This window comes from Eleutherodactylus coqui, chromosome 12, assembly GCF_035609145.1.
Source record: "Eleutherodactylus coqui strain aEleCoq1 chromosome 12, aEleCoq1.hap1, whole genome shotgun sequence".
Taxonomy (NCBI): domain Eukaryota; kingdom Metazoa; phylum Chordata; class Amphibia; order Anura; family Eleutherodactylidae; genus Eleutherodactylus; species Eleutherodactylus coqui.
The window spans coordinates 109,379,724-109,397,489 of record NC_089848.1 but is presented as its reverse complement, the minus strand read 5'-3'; the positions used below and the strand labels follow the sequence as shown (position 1 = coordinate 109,397,489).

General features: G+C 46.0%; 1 protein-coding gene across 5 annotated transcripts in view; it reads left to right on the top strand.

Annotated features, from left to right (window-relative positions):
- The window catches only part of PARD3 (par-3 family cell polarity regulator), a 535,977-nt gene that overhangs the window by 175,593 nt on the left and 342,618 nt on the right, over positions 1 to 17,766 (top strand). For 3 of the 5 annotated variants that reach the window (XM_066585801.1, XM_066585802.1, XM_066585800.1), the window contains exons 4-5: positions 4,063 to 4,241; positions 13,280 to 13,411. In XM_066585801.1, coding sequence (XP_066441898.1) covers positions 4,063 to 4,241; positions 13,280 to 13,411 — 311 coding nt within the window. The remainder of the gene's footprint in view (positions 1 to 4,062; positions 4,242 to 13,279; positions 13,412 to 17,766) is intronic. The other 2 variants (XM_066585804.1, XM_066585803.1) reach the window with 1 other exon arrangement.

The following is a 17,766-nucleotide window of genomic DNA, read 5'->3' as shown; positions in this document are numbered from 1 at the left end:
GTAGGTAGGTGGAGGGAGGTAGGTAGGTAGGTGGAGGGAGGTAGGTAGGTGGAGGGAGGTGGAGGGGGAGGGAGGGAGGGAGGGGGGGGGGGGGAGGGGGAGGGAGGGGGGGGGGGGAGGGGGAGGGAGGTAGGGAGGTAGGTGGAGGGAGGTAGGGAGGTAGGTGGAGGGAGGTAGGGAGGTAGGTGGAGGGAGGTAGGGAGGTAGGTGGAGGGAGGTAGGGAGGTAGGTGGAGGGAGGTAGGGAGGTAGGTAGGTGGAGGGAGGTAGGGAGGTAGGTAGGTGGAGGGAGGTAGGGAGGTAGGTAGGTGGAGGGAGGTAGGTAGGTGGAGGGAGGTAGGGAGGTAGGGAGGTAGGGAGGGAGGTGGAGGGAGGGAGGTAGGGAGGGAGGTGGAGGGAGGGAGGGAGAGAGGGGGGAGGGAGGGAGGGGGGAGGGAGGTAGAGATATATATCTATATATAGATTGTGTGTGTGTGTGTATTTTTCGATCTAAGGCTTGCAAAACCAAGTTCACTTAATCTGCGATCTAAGCTTCTACCTGGTTGAAATACATCCCGCGTGTCGATTGGTTGCAGTAGTCCGATGATCTTCCCGGTCTAGTCGGCCATTTTGAATTTCACCAGTTGAACTTATGTCAACAATTTTGACCTGGCAAAATCGGGCAATCAAGTTGAATCTAGATTTGAAACAAGATTACGGGCTAAACTGCGTTGGAGCAATGTTGTTCTTCTATTTGATCTTAGATCTACTCTTGTTGACCTCCGATCAAAGTTGTGGTGTAACCGACCCTGGATATTCTGCACTTGACCTTCCGTTGTGGATTTGAATAAACTGTGTAATGCTTCAATATTAGTCTCATCCGCTATGGGTACAAGAGGCCGTTGATATCCGTATGGAACCAGCGCTTTGACTTTTGGCGTCATGGTTTATAAGTAGGGTGGGGAATATCAGCCCATCTGTTGCTCGAGGATGTCGCCCATTATCTGTCCTTTGAGAATAATGACAGCGGTGACATTTCCTGGCCGCGACCTTGGCCTTTTATTGGACAGTATTCGTTTTGCTCCCGTGGCCTTTGTACACAATATTTTGTGGAAAGCACATTTGGCACTTTATTTTGTAGTTGTTACTGGAAAACCCATGAAAGCAGATGACATTAAGTGTTTCTGTTCTGCCCGGTGACGCGCCAGACCTGCAGAATGTCCACAGCCAGTTTTCGTGCTTGGTTGTCATAAAATATATCCTAGTAAATGTGTGCTAAGCAACTGGCTGCAGAAAATGCTTTTCATCGGATTTTCTAAAAAAAAAAAAAAAAAAAAAAAAGCTGAAAAATTTATTTTAGCTATTATATAATTGAACGATGAAATTGAATGGGTTTATGATATTGTGCATCGAAGCTTGTGAACGGCATGAGTGCATCCAGCAAGCAACCTCTGATCTATTAAAGAGGAGCCGCCATGTCCTCCTACCAGGCCGGCTGCAGAGCTCTCCTGACTCCAGCAATGTCATTCTTTAGTTCAAACTCAACCAGTTTCTCCTTACCTGTACTTCTTGGATTCGTCTCCGGTAACTGAGTCTATCAAGTTAGTGGTCGGTGTGAGCTGCCCACTCGGTACATTTACAGTGCCAGGTGATGAATTGAGGAATGCCCATATGCCAAAAACAGGATTGGGTGTATAGAAAGGAGAGATGGCACTGAAGTCATTGGGGGGCCATGCCTGCAAAGCTATGCAGCTGGCTCCACTGACATGGGACAACGGGTCTATTGAAAGAAGTGGTGATCCTAGATGGATGGGGCGGGGATATATATATATATATATATATATATATATATATATATATATATATATATATATATATATATATATATATATATATATATATATATATATATATATATATATATATATATATATATATATACATATACATACAATTACCTTAAACGGATTTTCTGAGACATTAAAAAAAAAGTGAAGCTGCCTTAAAATAAAGTTGAATTCTCGCCTATCCCGCCCAGTGCTGCAGTCCCGGTGCCCGCCACGTGGAACCCGGCAGAAGAGACAGTCGCGTACCGTTCATTGTACACATGAGCCACTTACAGTCTTCAGCAGCAATTCTTCTGTGGCTGCTGAAGCCTGTGAGGAGCTGAGCGGTCACATGCACCATGAACGACACGTGACCGCCCGCTGCTTCTTCCAGGTTCTGGGATAGTCCTTGTAGCTATATCTAGTAGTTGAACTCCTTCTTCAATGGAGTTTGGTTTTGCAGTTTAAAAGAATGTATTTGCAAGTCGAAGGACTCTCCGGGTGACCTGATTAACTGTGCCATGCCTCGTTCCAGGCCTAAGAGAGTCGGTCAACAACTGAGTCAGTCACGCTCCGGCACGACCCTTCACCACTGTTACTTTAAGTACATTTTCTGTATCTACGGTGACTTTTTGTTCTGTTTAGTCGCTGAGATATTGTCTGCAAGAAAAGACAGTAAATGTTATGATTAGAATAATTTTCTGTAGGAATGTTGATCTAGAACAACAATAGCTTGTTACCTTGTTGAATAGACAATGCGAATTCTCATGCATCAAACATCTTTCCATATAGAAGGGTATTGGTGAAGGAGGCAAAAGGCGCACATCAGTATCTTTTTATAATATTGGATGATTGTGTGTAATTTGAATAATCTGGCAATTTTCGCTAATGTGTTCATCATGAATGTTGAGTAATGGTGAGCCATGGATGACGGTCAGCTGAGAGAGCTATTCCTTCCGACACCTGCCATATACATGCATGCTCAACTTGGCCAACCCAGACCCCCATACAGATGCGCGGTCAACACGGCCAAGAGAGATTCCTTCCAACACACCTCCCTTTATACACACACATCCATGTAAATAGGGAGGGGAAGTAGCGGTACCTTTACATGGGGCGCCTGTTGGGTTTTCCACCAACTATTGCTCCTAATCTTTACTCAGTCAGTAAATGGAGGTGGAGCAGGCTGGGGATTGTTCCTGCTCACTTACCTCCATCCACAGTAAGGCCCAATGTCCACGGGCGGATCTGATGAGCACCTGAGCAGGAGATCCGCAAATCAAGCCGCCCATTGGCCTAAATAGGCAGTCGTTCAAAGATTGAACAACTCCTGTTTACATGGGCACATAGTCTCTTGGTTTTTAGGTGAGCTAAAAACTAAGCGACTACAAAAAGTGAGCGGTTTGTAGCTCAGGGTGCAGTCAGCAGCAGCTTGTACACGGGACGACTGTTGTCTGAATTTGCTGTTGCCATCAGTAATTCGGGCATTAATCGCCCCACGTAGAGGTACTTTAAGATACTGTCAGATACCTCTGGCTTGGGAAGAAAACAATCTGCAATATTTAAAGTTCCCACTCCTCTTGTCCCGTGACATCTTCCAGTGGTGGAAGGTCAGAACTCGTCCGTATACATTAGATGGTTGGTTAGTTCCACCCAAATTGGTAAGCTCACCCTACATCTGTCTAATGTGTACAATCGGCTTGAAGAAACTTTTTGGATTTGGGACCAAATTCTGTCGTAGAATCGTAGGCCGGGGATACATTTCATGCATGTGTCCTTCTCAGACAGCCATCCTGGTTTTTGGCTGTCCAGGATGGGTGCTGCAGTTTTCTATCTAACTAATGGGCACTGTGCACTGCTCTGATTGGCCAGCGTTGCTCATGTGAATATCATTGGCCAATCAGAGAGCAGTTATAGTGCATTGGTGCTTAAGCCACCTTAGACAACTAAACATGGGACCTGGAAACGGCTAATTGGACGGACTGAAGAGAAGAACAAACATAGGTAATGTATCTCCCACCTCCTCCAGGATCTTGTCCCAAAACGGAAGTTTTACCTTAAGTGTCATGGGACAGTTGAGTACACTAACTTTAACTTTTTGTGACATGGAGCTATAATAAGTCAGGTTGTGAATGATTACATCTATTCCTTAGCCTTTTATCTTACTCGTATTGATACCGTTTCTTCTGCATGTATAAAGTATGATGTCTTGACTCTAAATTACATCTTCTTGTTTTCTTTTTTCCCCCTCCAACCAGATATGCCACTGCATGTACGCCGCAGCAGCGACCCCGCTCTCATTGGGATAACCACTTCTGTTAGCGACTCCAACTTCACTTCTGAAGAGCCGTCACGTAGAAATCCAACTAGATGGTCTACGACTGCAGGGTTCACGAAGAAGAACCCCCCCACGGGCCACAACTCCCATGACAGAAAGGTATGGAGAGCCGAGATGGTTCTACTGCTTGTTGAATCTCCTCTCTCCTTGTAATTGTTTCTTCATGTCGATACTGTAATAACGGCTTCCTCCGCTGGGCTTCACCCCTCCGGCAAACCTCTCTCCCCACGAAAAGTACAACTGTTATGTCTGGTGCGCGGCGTCCCCGTCGAGCGGTCAGAGACACGTGAGCATGTTTTGAAACAATTAGCTTGCTCCAAGTTCACCTTCTCCCATCTGTAATCCCATATGCTGCGGGGAGACTTTGGATTCCGAACTTTTCTTTGATCAGCCTATAAATTGTTCTGTATCTCACAATTAAGGCTGTTTGGGAGTCTTCACAAAGAAGGTTTTACAGCGCAGAAATTACAGCGGATCGGCCTTCGGGGAGGGGTTGGCAATGGCCGTTGTACGTTTTAATGTTCCTTTTATTAAATGCTCTCCTTCGGTCTGGATTTCATTAGGGGATGTCGCACGCCTTCTCTCTGCTTTTAATATTTAGCTTCTTTTTATTTAAAATGTGGTGCTTTTAATAAGGAAGTGTAGGAGTGTGTCAGTACTGGGACATTTAAAGGGGTTGTCCATTTGTCAACCATCGATGGCCTATCTGCCATTGGGCTGGTGTGCTTGTGCACAGAGCTGGAGGATGTGGACTCCATTGCAAATTCCACCATAATTGCCTGTAACATCAGTGCAACTCTGTGGGGATATTCCTAGTCATTGAACTCACCAATCAGGTCCTGGTAGATCACTGTTTGTGCGATGGATGGTTTTCTTAAAAGGAATGTGTAATTAGAAAATACCCTCTTGTATAAATCAAGTTTTTATGTTCAATGTATTTTTCGAATAATTTTTTTTCATGCTTTTTTTCATTTTTAGTCTCACAATGTACATAAAAAGTATAAATAAGATCCTGCAGTTCTCACACTGACCACTAAGCTTAATAATGGTCTGACAATTCCTGTTCTGTAGAGAAAACTTCTCAGCCATCATCTCATTATGATCACAGACAGGATTACACTGAAAGGAGACACCTATATATAGATAACACAGGATCTACCTTTCACAATAGTCACAGCTCACCTCCTCCTCTCCATGTACAGACAGGATTACACTGAGAGGAGACACCTATATATAGATAACACAGGATGCACCATTCACAATAGTCACAGCTCCCCTCCTCCCCTCCCTGTACAAACAGGATTACACTGAGAGGAGACACCTATATATAGATAACACAGGATCCACCATTCACAATAGTCACAGCTCACCTCCTCCCCTCCCTGTACAAACAGGATTACACTGAGAGGAGACACCTATATATAGATAACACAGGATCCACCATTCACAATAGTCACAGCTCCCCTCCTCCCCTCCCTGCACAGACAGGATTACACTGAGAGGGGACACCTATATATAGATAGCAGGATCCACCATTCACAGTAGTCACAGCTCCCCTCCTCCCCTCCCTGTACAGGCAGGATTATACTGAGAGGTGACACCAATATATATAGATAACATATGATACACCATTCAAAATATTCACAGCTCACCTCCTCCCCTCCGCCTTCCTGTACAGGCAGGATTACACTGAGGTGACACCTGTATATAGATAGCACAGCAGCCACCATTCACAATAGTCACAGCTCCCCTCCTCCCCTCTCTGCACAAGGCATAGAACATGCTCACAATCTTGTCCCAAAGAAGTCAATTAGACCTGTCTATGGACAATGAGGTTGCTCTTAAAGCATATCTCTAAGTGTTAACTGCCACTTAGGCAAGATGGCCAACCACATAGTTATGTACAGACAATAGAACAAAAATCTATGATCGGAAAATGAAAAGTATTAGAAAAAAATGTTTCATTATCTGGTTTTATTTAGTCAAACCAATTTATAGATGGCACTATCCCTTTAAATATTAGTTTAACCCTTTCCAATATTGGACCTTGTCTGACATTTAGACTTCCCTGCATAGCTCCGATGTCGGCTGAGGTCTGGCACATGTTTCTAATGCAGTGCAGGACAGCTCTCCGATGCCTCCACTATCGTGTACAATCCATTTAAAGAGGCGCTGTCATGTCTTCATATCAGTGGGGCCGGCTGAAAAGCTTTGCAACCGCAAACCTGCTGACTCCGATTTCTTGCATTTCTTTATATTCATCGCCTTTGCCCTGTACTGGTTCTACTTAGATCTGACTCTCGGTGCTTTAGAATGTGTTAAGTACCGTATATACCGGCGTATAAGACGACTTTTGAACCCCGAAAAATCTGCTCTGAAGTCGGGGGTCGTCTTATACGCCGGTAATACAAAAAAAAGAAAGTGTCAAAAAAAAAAATCATTACTCACCTCCCCCAGCGTTCTGCGGCGCTGCTGCAGGCTGTTGCTCCCTCCTGGTCCCCGGCAGAGCATTGCTTTCTGGACGCAGGGCTTGAAATCCCCGTCTCCAGAAAGCTAATACTGTGATTAGCTAACACACGCCGTCAGCCAATCACAGCCATTCAATGACATCATTGAATGGCTGTGATTGGCTGAAGGCACGTGTGTTTTCTGGAGGCGGGGATTTCAAGCAATGCTCTGCCAGGGACCAGGAGCAGCGCTGCAAAACGCCGGGGGAGGTGAGTAATGATTTTTTTTTTTTTTTGCTCCGCTGTATTCCCGGCGTATAAGGTGAAAGTTGCGGGGTCGTCTTATACGCCCCGTCGCTTTATACGCCGGTATATACGGTAGATGATCCCCCCCAATGCACTACCAATCAAGTCTGATGTCACCCACTGACAGTAGTGGGGACCGCCCACTTGACAGTCACAGCACCTGGGGCCGAGTCTAGGAAGAGCCAGTACATGGGAACGGAAGGGAGTATAAACAAAGGAGAGACCTTGTTGGAGTCAGCCGGGCCTCAGCTACAAAGCTATGCAGCCGGCCTTGCTGAAGAGGTACGACTAATGCTCTTTAAACTAATGAAGTTTGTGAGTGCCATTCAGGTAAACTTCAAAAAGCTTTGTGGTTTTGACATAAATTAAGGCAGATGGCTCTTACGGTATATCATAACTTATTTTATGGTAGATGTGCCGTATCAGCTGGTTGAGATGATCTGCAGCTTTACTGTAGGGAGTTATCCCATAAGTGTTGTAAGTTAAATCCACCCAGTAAGCCGAGTTCTTTGTGAATTCTTACAAAGTGCCCAGATTCTGCCTACATCTCCGAGTGAATTAATAGCTCTGTCTGTCCTGAGCCGACATGTGAAGCCTCCTGCTTGTGCTCCGCTCCTCTCCTAAGTGGCAACTCTGCTCCCGGATCACACAGACCTTCAGTCTTCTTCGGAGGGAGCGGAGATATGTGACAGTCTGGAAATTCAAACAATAAGCTCTAAACCAGCCAACGCTCACAGCAAGGAGTGCGCATGATTCATGTCAATCACTGCAGCCCCGGATACTATTGTGAGGTCCAGTCCTGGAGCTTCCAAGCCGCGTCCGTCACCTACCATCGGCGTTGTCCTATTAACTTTCTGGTTTATCTTGTGCAACATTGAAGAAGTCACAATAGAGCCTCACAGCAGAAAATGTTGGTTGTATTATTAATTTATGGCTGTAGATTGGAGTGTTATGATGATGCAAGATTTTATAGGGCAATTATGTGCGTAATGCAACCCGTAGCTACTGATAAACAATACAGCTGAGAATACGCTGATGGACACTGAAAGTGTTCTAGCCAGAAGGAATTGGTAGAATGTCATGACACATGCTAGATGTGTACAGAGTCACCCAGAATAAATGATAGCAAAATGGAATTAATCAGACAGTTTATTACTGTTGGGTGCAGGTGTCAGGAAGAAGTGTGCCACCACAAGCCCTGGTACAGGTGTCAGGAAGAAGTGTGCCACCACAAGCCCTGGTACAGGTGTCAGGAAGAAGTGTGCCACCACAAGCCCTGGTACAGGCTTCAGTAAGAAATGTGCCCAACAAGAGCCCTGGTACAGGTGTCTGTAAGCGGTGTACCCACCATGAGCCTTGGTACAGGTGTCAGGAAGAAGTGTGCCCACCACAAGCCCTGGTACAGGTGTCAGGAAGAAGTGTGCCCACCACAAGCCCCGGTACATGTGTCAGGAAGAAGTGTGCCACCACAAGCCCTGGTACAGGTGTCAGGAAGAAGTGTGCCACCACAAGCCCTGGTACAGGTGTCAGGAAGAAGTGTGCCACCACAAGCCCTGGTACAGGTGTCAGGAAGAAGTGTGCCCACCATGAGCCCCGGTACATGTGTCAGTAAGAAATGAGCCCCTGTACAGGTGTTAGTAAAGAAGTGTGCCCACCATGAGTCCTGGTACATGTGTCACTAAGAAGTGTGACCACCATGAGCCCCGGTACTGGTGTCTGTAAGAAGTGTGACCACCACGATCCCCGGTACTGGTGTCTGTAAGAAGTGTGACCACCACGATCCCCGGTACAGGTGTCTGTAAGAAGTGAGCCCCTGTACAGGTGTTGGGAAGAAGTGTTCCCACCACGAGCCCTGGTACAGGTGTCGGGAAGAAGTGTTCCCACCACGAGCCCTGGTACAGGTGTCGGGAAGAAGTGTTCCCACCACGAGCCCTGGTACAGGTGTCGGGAAGAAGTGTTCCCACCACGAGCCCTGGTACAGGTGTCGGGAAGAAGTGTTCCCACCACGAGCCCTGGTACAGGTGTCGGGAAGAAGTGTGCCCACCATGAGCCCTGGTATAGGTGTCAGGAAGAAGTATGCCCACTATGAGCCCTGTTACAGGTGTCAGTAAAGAAGTGTATCCATTATGAGCACTAGTACAGGTGTCAGGAAGCAGTGTGTCCACCACGATCCCTGGTACATATGTCAGTAAGAAATGAGCCCCTGTACAGGTGTCAGGAAGAAGTGTGCCCACCATGAGTCCCGGTACATGTGTCAGTAAAGAAGTGTGCGCACCATGAGCCCTGGTACATTGTGTCGGGGAGAAGTGTGCCCACCACGATCCCCGGTACATTGTGTTGGGAAGAAGTGTGCCCACCATGAGCCCTGGTACATTGTGTCGGGAAGAAGTGTGCCCACCATGAGCCCTGGTACATTGTGTCAGGAAGAAGTGTGCCCACCGTGAGCCCTGGTACATTGTGTCGGGAAGAAGTGTGCCCACCGTGAGCCCTGGTACATTGTGTCGGGAAGAAGTGTGCCCACCATGAGCCCTGGTACATTGTGTCGGGAAGAAGTGTGCCCACCATGAGCCCTGGTACATGTGTCAGGAAGAAGTGTGCCCACCATGAGCCTTGATATAGGTGTCAGGAGGAAGTGTGCCCACCATGAGCCTTAATGTAGGTGGCAGGAAGAAGTATGTCCACTAGGAGCCCTGGTACAGGTGTCAGTAAAGGTGTGCCTACTATGAGCCCTAGTACAGGTGTCAGGAAGAAGTGTGTCCACCACGATCCCCGGTACATGTGTCAGTAAGAAGTGTGCCCACTATGAGCCCTGGTACAGGTGTCAGTAAAGAAGTGTGCCCACCATGAGGTCCTGCACATTCTTGGATCCTTGCAGACATTGCATCAATAAGTGTTTTAGATGTCTTGTTTAGGGTCTCTCCACGCCGGCATGGCTTGTTCACCTGTATGGCGCTCTGGAATTACCGCAGGGTGGACCCTTCCTCCAAAAGACTAATGGATACATTAATGATTAGTACTTTGCCCCAGATAGAATTGGGACTCCTTACTAAACCCAACTGTTCTTCATTCATGTGTCCAGTTGCATCTTGCCTTATACTAGGTTAGCCGATGCTGGCAGTGCAGTCGGGTTATCGGAGCACACTACATGGGGGTCTGAGAATGCAACACATCTTAAAGCAATTGGTTTTCAATTGTTCCTGGGGCGACTCTGCTTCCAACCACTGCTTGGATCTGTGCTGCTGTCCCTGTTTGTCAGCATTTGCCACCCACACAATTTGGCGGCCTTCACGTTGCATTGTCCCAACGTGTGGACGTGTGCCAAGTTTGCGAGTCCTGGAGCCGCCTTGTATCCACTGAGTAACTGCTGTCTATACGGAGATGGCACTATGGCCAGTCCTTCCAGAGATTTGACCATATGATGCCCCCATTTCCTCTCTCATAGTCTGTGATTTGGGTGCATGGAGTTCATACTCTGATTGGCATACCTGGTCACTGACCATCTGAGGACAAAAAAGGACCTTCTTATAGAACACATTCTACGTAACAAAGGGCCCCCTAATTTGCATACGAATACATGGGCATAATCCAATTTTTAGTTATTTAGTACCCTTCCTATGGAGAGACTCTGATCCAAGTCTCATAATGTTGTTTGCAGTACTGCCTGGGTTGAACACCAATGTAGTGTTGGTCCAGAAGACCACAAGAACAGATGCCTTCGGAGAGGTTCTCTTGTCCTTCCAGTAGGACAGCGGCATAAACCTCAATGGCACATTTAACAATCTGTTTAAACCAATTTTGGCATAAATTGTGCAGTTTTTAAAGGCGCATCGAAGCCGTGTGGTTTAATGCAGGGTTCCCCAACTCCAGTCCTCAGGGACCGCCAACAGGTCATGTTCTCAGGATCTCCTCAGTGTTGCACAGGTGATGTAATTATTGTCGGTGCCTCAGACATTGCCACAGGTGTTCTTACCATAGGATATCCTGAAAACATGACCTGTTAGTGGTCCCCGAGGACTGGAGTTGGGGACCCCTGGTTTAATGGATCAGTATTTTTATTACCACTTTTCTGAACAGATTTGACAATTGGTTAGAGAAGTAGGCGATGGGGTCCTGCAGGAGGTAATAAATAAAGGGAAAAGGCCAAAGTTCAGGCACAAATATATGGCCGTTCAAGGTTTTCAGACAGACTTTTCCAAACGCTCCACAATTATTGGTACATTAGAATGAGCAAATTAATCTAAAGTGCATTACATTGATAATTGGCATCTATCATTGATTTGTAGACTCAAAGGGGTTCACGTTTCTAAAGAGGTAAAGGCATAACCTATCGATGGGAATAACTATCTTTTACTAATGCTGCCCCCAACGTCACCTTTTTTTAGAACACAACCTCCTGTTTGAGCATGTCTCATTGCCAGATCCCATATGTAGCATGGCTGCTGATGGAGGGGCGTGTGACCTGACCCATCGATCAGTGGCCCCTAGTAGTGCCACACATCACATTAGGAAGTAGCGCATGTGTAATGTGGTGTTCAGTGGAGGCTACTGATGGGCCATTGGGTCACATTTAAAGATGTGTGGTCTTATCAAGCTGCCATCACTCTGACTGCCCCGATCCATCCATGTACTGGAGGGCATCTAAATGCTGGCACATACTACATGTCTCTGGCATCATCAGCTGATTACCATGTTGACTTGAGTCTGATTTTCTCACCCCCCCCCCCCCCCCCCATCCCCTTTTGAAGAATCTCACCAATTTTTACTCTTTAATGGGCTTGTCCGGTTGCTAGCATTTATGGGTATTGTAGGCAACTGCATGGGGAATGCCATCAGTGGATGACACGGGTAAACCAGTTGATTGCCGGATGGATAAGGGCAGTGGCAGAGAGCTTGAGCGGCCTCTTGTAGGTGATTTATAATAGTAATTTGGCATAATAGCACTGAACAGGATTTTGATTTTTAAAGGGACACTCCAGTCCATTTTTCCATCCCTGCCTCCCTTATGCTTACCTGTCACACTCCTGGAGGTCTCTTCTGTGTATTGCAGTCACTTCCCTGCAGTGCAGCCCCCTCTATGATACTTTTTTTTTAACTTTTAAGTTTCAGATGTATCCCATGATGCATCAGCACTTGGCTTCCCCCTGTCTGCATCATGCAGAGTGACAGCCCCTCTTCCTGCTTGGGTATAGGGAGAGAGCTGGCAGTCAGCATTCTGTGGGCGGGGAGACACCAGCTTGTCCCGCCTCCGTAACTCGAAGCTCAACTCTGATTCAAAGGTCAAAGTGTGTTCTCAAATGAGGCCGTGTTTAATAGATAGACAGGGGAAATGGGCAAGCCTGTCCTGAGTCCGTGTTGCCCGGGGTTTGGACAGCATGAACCTGGTGACAGAATCCCTTTAACCCTTTACCAACACAGGGCTTACATTTATGCCTGGAGGTTTGGGGTTTGTATGGAGCAGGATCAAGAGTCTATCCCGCTCCATACATTTGTGGGTGCCACTGCCTTTGACTGCTGATACCCTCCTGCAACAGTCACGACCAGTGTGAATGCTGGTTGCAGTTGTTAAATTTTTTTAATTCCCTAATCGGAGTTCTCGGGTCCTGTACGTGCCATGGCAGTCAGGGGTCTTCTGAGGGCTGCCATGGCTGATTACCTATTAAGCCATGCCTGATTACCTATTAAGCCATGCCTGTGGCCTGACTTAATAAACTACCTGTGAGAATGTGATATAATGCAATACTTTGGTATCGGAGGGCAAGAAACCAAAAATGAGAAAAAAAGAGGCTGCAAGGTGATGTAAGGTGCGTTTACATGGAACAAGTATGATTCAAAAAGATCATTAGAATTTGACTGTTAATTGTTTAGTGTAAACGCGGCCAACGATTTAACGATGAATGATTTGTTTGCTTATCAATCATTTCATGCCAGCATGAAAATCCTCGGTGGATCGTCTGCTGATCATTCAGTCCTTATTCACTGCGGCTGAACGACTTACCTGCCTGCATAAACCGTCTGCACGAGCGACTCTTGTGTACAAGCGCCCTTACAGCCCATACGATTCCCCTGTAGCTTGGCTTCCCTGCGGTGTGCGCTGAACTTACCTTCTAACGTAACATTTTCTCGCTGTGTAGACGTGCAGTAAGTCACATTAATTGCTGGATATTATATATATATTACCTACCGAACGCCTTCCAGTGACCATTTAATACTGTTAAGTTTGGTTGTAGCGCAGTAGGAAGTTTTTGTTTGCTGATTGGCTGCCGGCATGTGCCGCGTGTCGCTATATTGGGAGTGGCCGTATGGCGTTGTGGCGTAAGGCGCCCTGTACTCGGTGTCTATAGGAGTTCCCCTCCAATAATGTGTTTTTTCTTTCTTTCACAACAGAAAGATGAGAACTACAGGAGTCTCCCCAGGGACCCCAGTAACTGGTCTAAGCAGTTTGAAAGGGATAAAGCTCGCTCTTCTTTGAGTGCCAGTCACCCCCTGGTGGACAAGTGGCTAGAGAGGCAGGAGCAGGTAAAGCACTGACATCTGTATCTCATTACATGTACAAGTAGCGGTCCGCGAGGGCCAATAGATGGCATACTAATCTGTAATTCTATACTCTACGGGGTTTAGTCACGAGCCTATACGGCACTAGATCTCATACTGGTGTCCTATAAATAACAGTATGAGGGCGTGGATGTGCTACATAGATGATGGAATGGCGCAGCGGCCCCTGGGGGCCCCAGAACATGGATTTCAGTTTTGCATTGTGGATCCTGGTGAGAAAACCCCAATTGCAGAGTTGAAGAGAAGAAGAAGCTTGTGAGAAGCAAATGCAGTTTTTGCGTCCCGTGGGACTGCTGCTATGACTAGAGGAGGCCGCAGATCGTCCAGGGAGTCCTCCGCCGTCTGCAGGATACAAGTACCGATCCACGTTGGACCTCCTTCAGTTCTGCTTACACATAGGCTGCACAACCAGAGTCATAGCCGTGGTCCCGTGGCACTAAGGGTGCATTCATGTGGGCAAGAGAATTGTGTTAGGTTTGTGCGTTGCACGGCGCAAAAAAATGCAACCTTACTTGCAGTGGTGCGAAACACGAAAATCGCAGCGTGTTCTATTTGCATGTGACTCGCACGAGAGGAGGACATGCAGATGCGCGGTCTCTACACGTCGCACACATATGGGGTGTCTGTGTGTTCTGCAATGCGAGTTGTGCCTGAGAATGCCGGGTGCGACTCATTGACGCTTGTGTCAATGTACCCTTACAGACATGTAGAAAGCGGATTTCTGCTTCCCACAAGCTAGCCTTCATCTTTACAATTTGATTTTACTCTCCACCTCATACAGCATCCACAACGCAAAATTGAAATCCATGCTCCGGGGCCCCCAGGGGCCCGTGCGCCGTTCCGTCGTGGAGTGCAGCATGTCTTCCTACTCACACACGCTACTGTTATTTCCTTATGGGGTAGCGGTATTGAGATAATCGCCGGATCAGCTCCTTGACTACCCTCTAATGGGGAATGGCGCCCCCCACGATGTCACCCTCTAATGATAAACTTCACTAAGTGACCAAACTTTCAATAACTTCAGGAAAAAGTTTGCTAGTATTTGGTATGAAAGCATTCTGGAGATACTGCTCTGCTTCTCCTTATTTATCTCCATGAACGATGCAGTCATCTAGATCTGAGCTACTGTTACCCTTGGATTGGACCCTCTTACAGCTGCCATTGTCTTGCCACGTCATTCAAGGGAGGGATCAACTATATTTTTCTTTTACTTATTAAAAACCGTGAGATATTTTCTAATTTGTTTTTAATTTCTATTGTCTGTATGGGACCACACTCTCTATTATCTGGGCGGCCATCTTGCCTGGGATACAGTTAACTGCATTTAAAAATATGCTTTACAGCAGCCTCATGGGCTGCACAGGTGCTGACCCACTGACTTCTATGGAAGAGTATTGTGAGCTTTCTCTGTGACGTGCAGAGAATAGGGGGAGGTGAGCTGTGACTATTGTGAATGGTGGATCCTGTGTTATCTATATATCGGTGTCTCCTCTCAGGGTAATCCTGTCTGTACAGGGAGGGGAGTAGGTGAGCTGTGACTATTGTGAATGGTGGGTCCTGTGTTATCTATATATAGGTGTCCCCTCTGTATTATCCTGTCTGTACAGGGGGGGAGGAGGTAAGCTGTGACTACTGTGAATGGTGGCTCCTGTGTTTTCTATAAAAAGGTGTCACCTCTCAGTGTAATCCTGTCTGTTCAGGTAGGGGAGGAGGGGAGCTGTGACTATTGTGAATGGTGAACCCTGTGTTATCTATATATAGGTGTCACCTCTCAGGGTAATCCTGTCTGTACAGGGAGGGGAGGAGGTGAGCTGTGACTATTGTGAATGGTGGGTCCTGTGTTATCTATATATAGGTGTCACCTCTCAGTGTAATCCTGTCTGTACAGGGAGGGGGAGGAGGTGAGCTGTGACTATTATGAATGTGGGGTCCCGTGTTACCTATATATAGGTGTCTTCCCTCAGTGTAATCCTGTGATGATAATGAGATGACAGCTGAGAAGTTTTCACTACAGAACAGGAACTGTCAGACTGTCATTGTCTTTGTGGTCGGTGTGAAAACTGCAGGATTTTAGGATTTTTATTTTTAAATATACATGGTGGCATCAAACATTCATAAAAAAATAAGTTTAACCTAAAAACTTAAGTCATTTCCAATTAAACCTTTCTTTTAAAAGCACCAAAAACTGCTGTGCAATCAGCCGTCACGTTGAGCGAGTTGGGCTCGGTCCAGATGCCAATATATTGAATATACAGCACTTTTTTTTAATGCTTTCTTTACTTTTTCATTTCATTATTATTTTCTAAATCTCCCTGATTTATACTTGCGGCTTCACTAAACATCCCCAGATGATGCTTCCCCCGTTCGCCTTCTCCTCATGTAGTCTTTTATAGATATCCTGGTGCGATCCTGGGCTGAAAGCACAATATTTTTTGATTAACAATGTGTCTGGCCGCTCCTCCTCCTCCGCAGAGATGAGATCGTAATTCACCCATATGCAATGAAATTATTTTCTATACCAGTCTGCCCTCCTTATTTCATTTCTACCCAGACTGATACAAAAATTTGATTTTCAGAAATCAAATTGCAGAAAATCACTCACAGCGGTGAACTAAATTAAAACAATACAGACCTATGTAAGTTAATCTCTGCCAATTATTAAAGAGGGGAAAAGGAGAAATTCAGATTTTATTTCGGCTTTCTTGGTTTCTGCCTGGCACAAGCTCTCTACATCTAGCTCGCAGGGCAGATAGGAAAATTAAAAGCATTATAGCCATTAAATCAAGTTAGTTATATGATGGTAACTTGATTTTCAACATCCGTAAGGTCAGAGTCAGTGGGAAGCTTGCTTTGACTTTTCAAGAACCTACGTAAAGGCGTCTGTATCATTCGCAGTCTGTCTGCAACCTTGTATGTTGGTTTGTTCAGCTCTTCTAGATTTTAGTTTCAGTCATTCATGTTTAAAGGGGTATTCTGACAATAGTTTTTTATTCATCCATTCACTGAATGGGTGAAAACTGGTAGATCGGTGGGTTGTCTGACCACTAAGGCCCCCCACTGATCCTCAGAATGGGGTCCTGTGTCCCGCCTATTTCAGAATTCAAGATACATTATTGCATCTCACAAGGGGGATAAGTTCTTGAGAACAATTAAAGATAACTACGTTACCCAACTTGTGCGCGGGCCAACTAGAGGGAGGGCCACTCTGGACTTAGTACTAACTAACAAACCGGAAAGAATCATGGGGGTGCAGGTTGAAGGACACTTGGGAAATCATACAGGGGGAAAAAAAAAACAAATTATGTAAGGAAATTATAAAAACTGTAAAGGAGGAGGCAGAGAGACTGCCAAGGCGAGCAAAAATAACCCTAAACTAATCTTCAATTATATAAACTGTAAAAGGATTTGCACTGAAAGCACTGATACTCTAACATATAATGCAGGAGAAATCATAGATGATGATGGAGGGGGTTGGGGGGGGGGGGGAATCTATTAAATAGTTTTTTCTCAAGTGTATTAACAAAAGAAAACGAAATGTTACACAAGATGCAGGGAATAAAACGACCCCCCTACTAAATATCACCTGCCTAACTCAGGAAGAAGTACAGAGCCGGTTAAAGAAAGAATAAATCTACGGGCCCAGATGGAATACACCCAAGGCTTCTAAGGGAAATGAATAATGTGATAGACCGCTTTTTCTTATATTTAGGGACACTATTGAGACCGGGGTTGTACCACTTGATTGCCAATGTGGTTCCAATATACAAAATGAGGTCTAGAAGACAGTCTGGTAACTACAGACCGGTAAGTCTCACTTCAGTAATTGGAAAAATATTTGAGGGGTTCCTGAGAGATGCATTCCGAAGGATGGCCTTAGGAAAGGCTTCAAGAAAAACAATGGTATAACAGTACGGGTTCATGAGGGGTCGATCATGTCAGACCAGTTTGATCATCTTCTACGATGAAGTAAGTTCTAGGCTGGACCTGAGAGAGTCTATGGATCTCGTATATCTGGACTTCTCTAAAGCATTTGACACAGTGTCGCATAATAGGCTGATATATAAAATGAGACAGCTCGCTCTGGGGCGAAATTGTGTGTAGCTGGGTAAAGAACTGGCCCAGAGATAGAAAGCAGAGGAGGGTAATAAATGGTTCGTACTCTGATTGGGCCACTGTCAATGGGTAGGGGGGGGGGGGGGGGGTCACAGGGTTCAGGATTAGGCCCCATTCTGATCAATATATTTATCAATGACCTGATAGAGGGACTGCACAGCAAAATATCAATATTTGCAGATGACACAAAATTATACAAGATAATT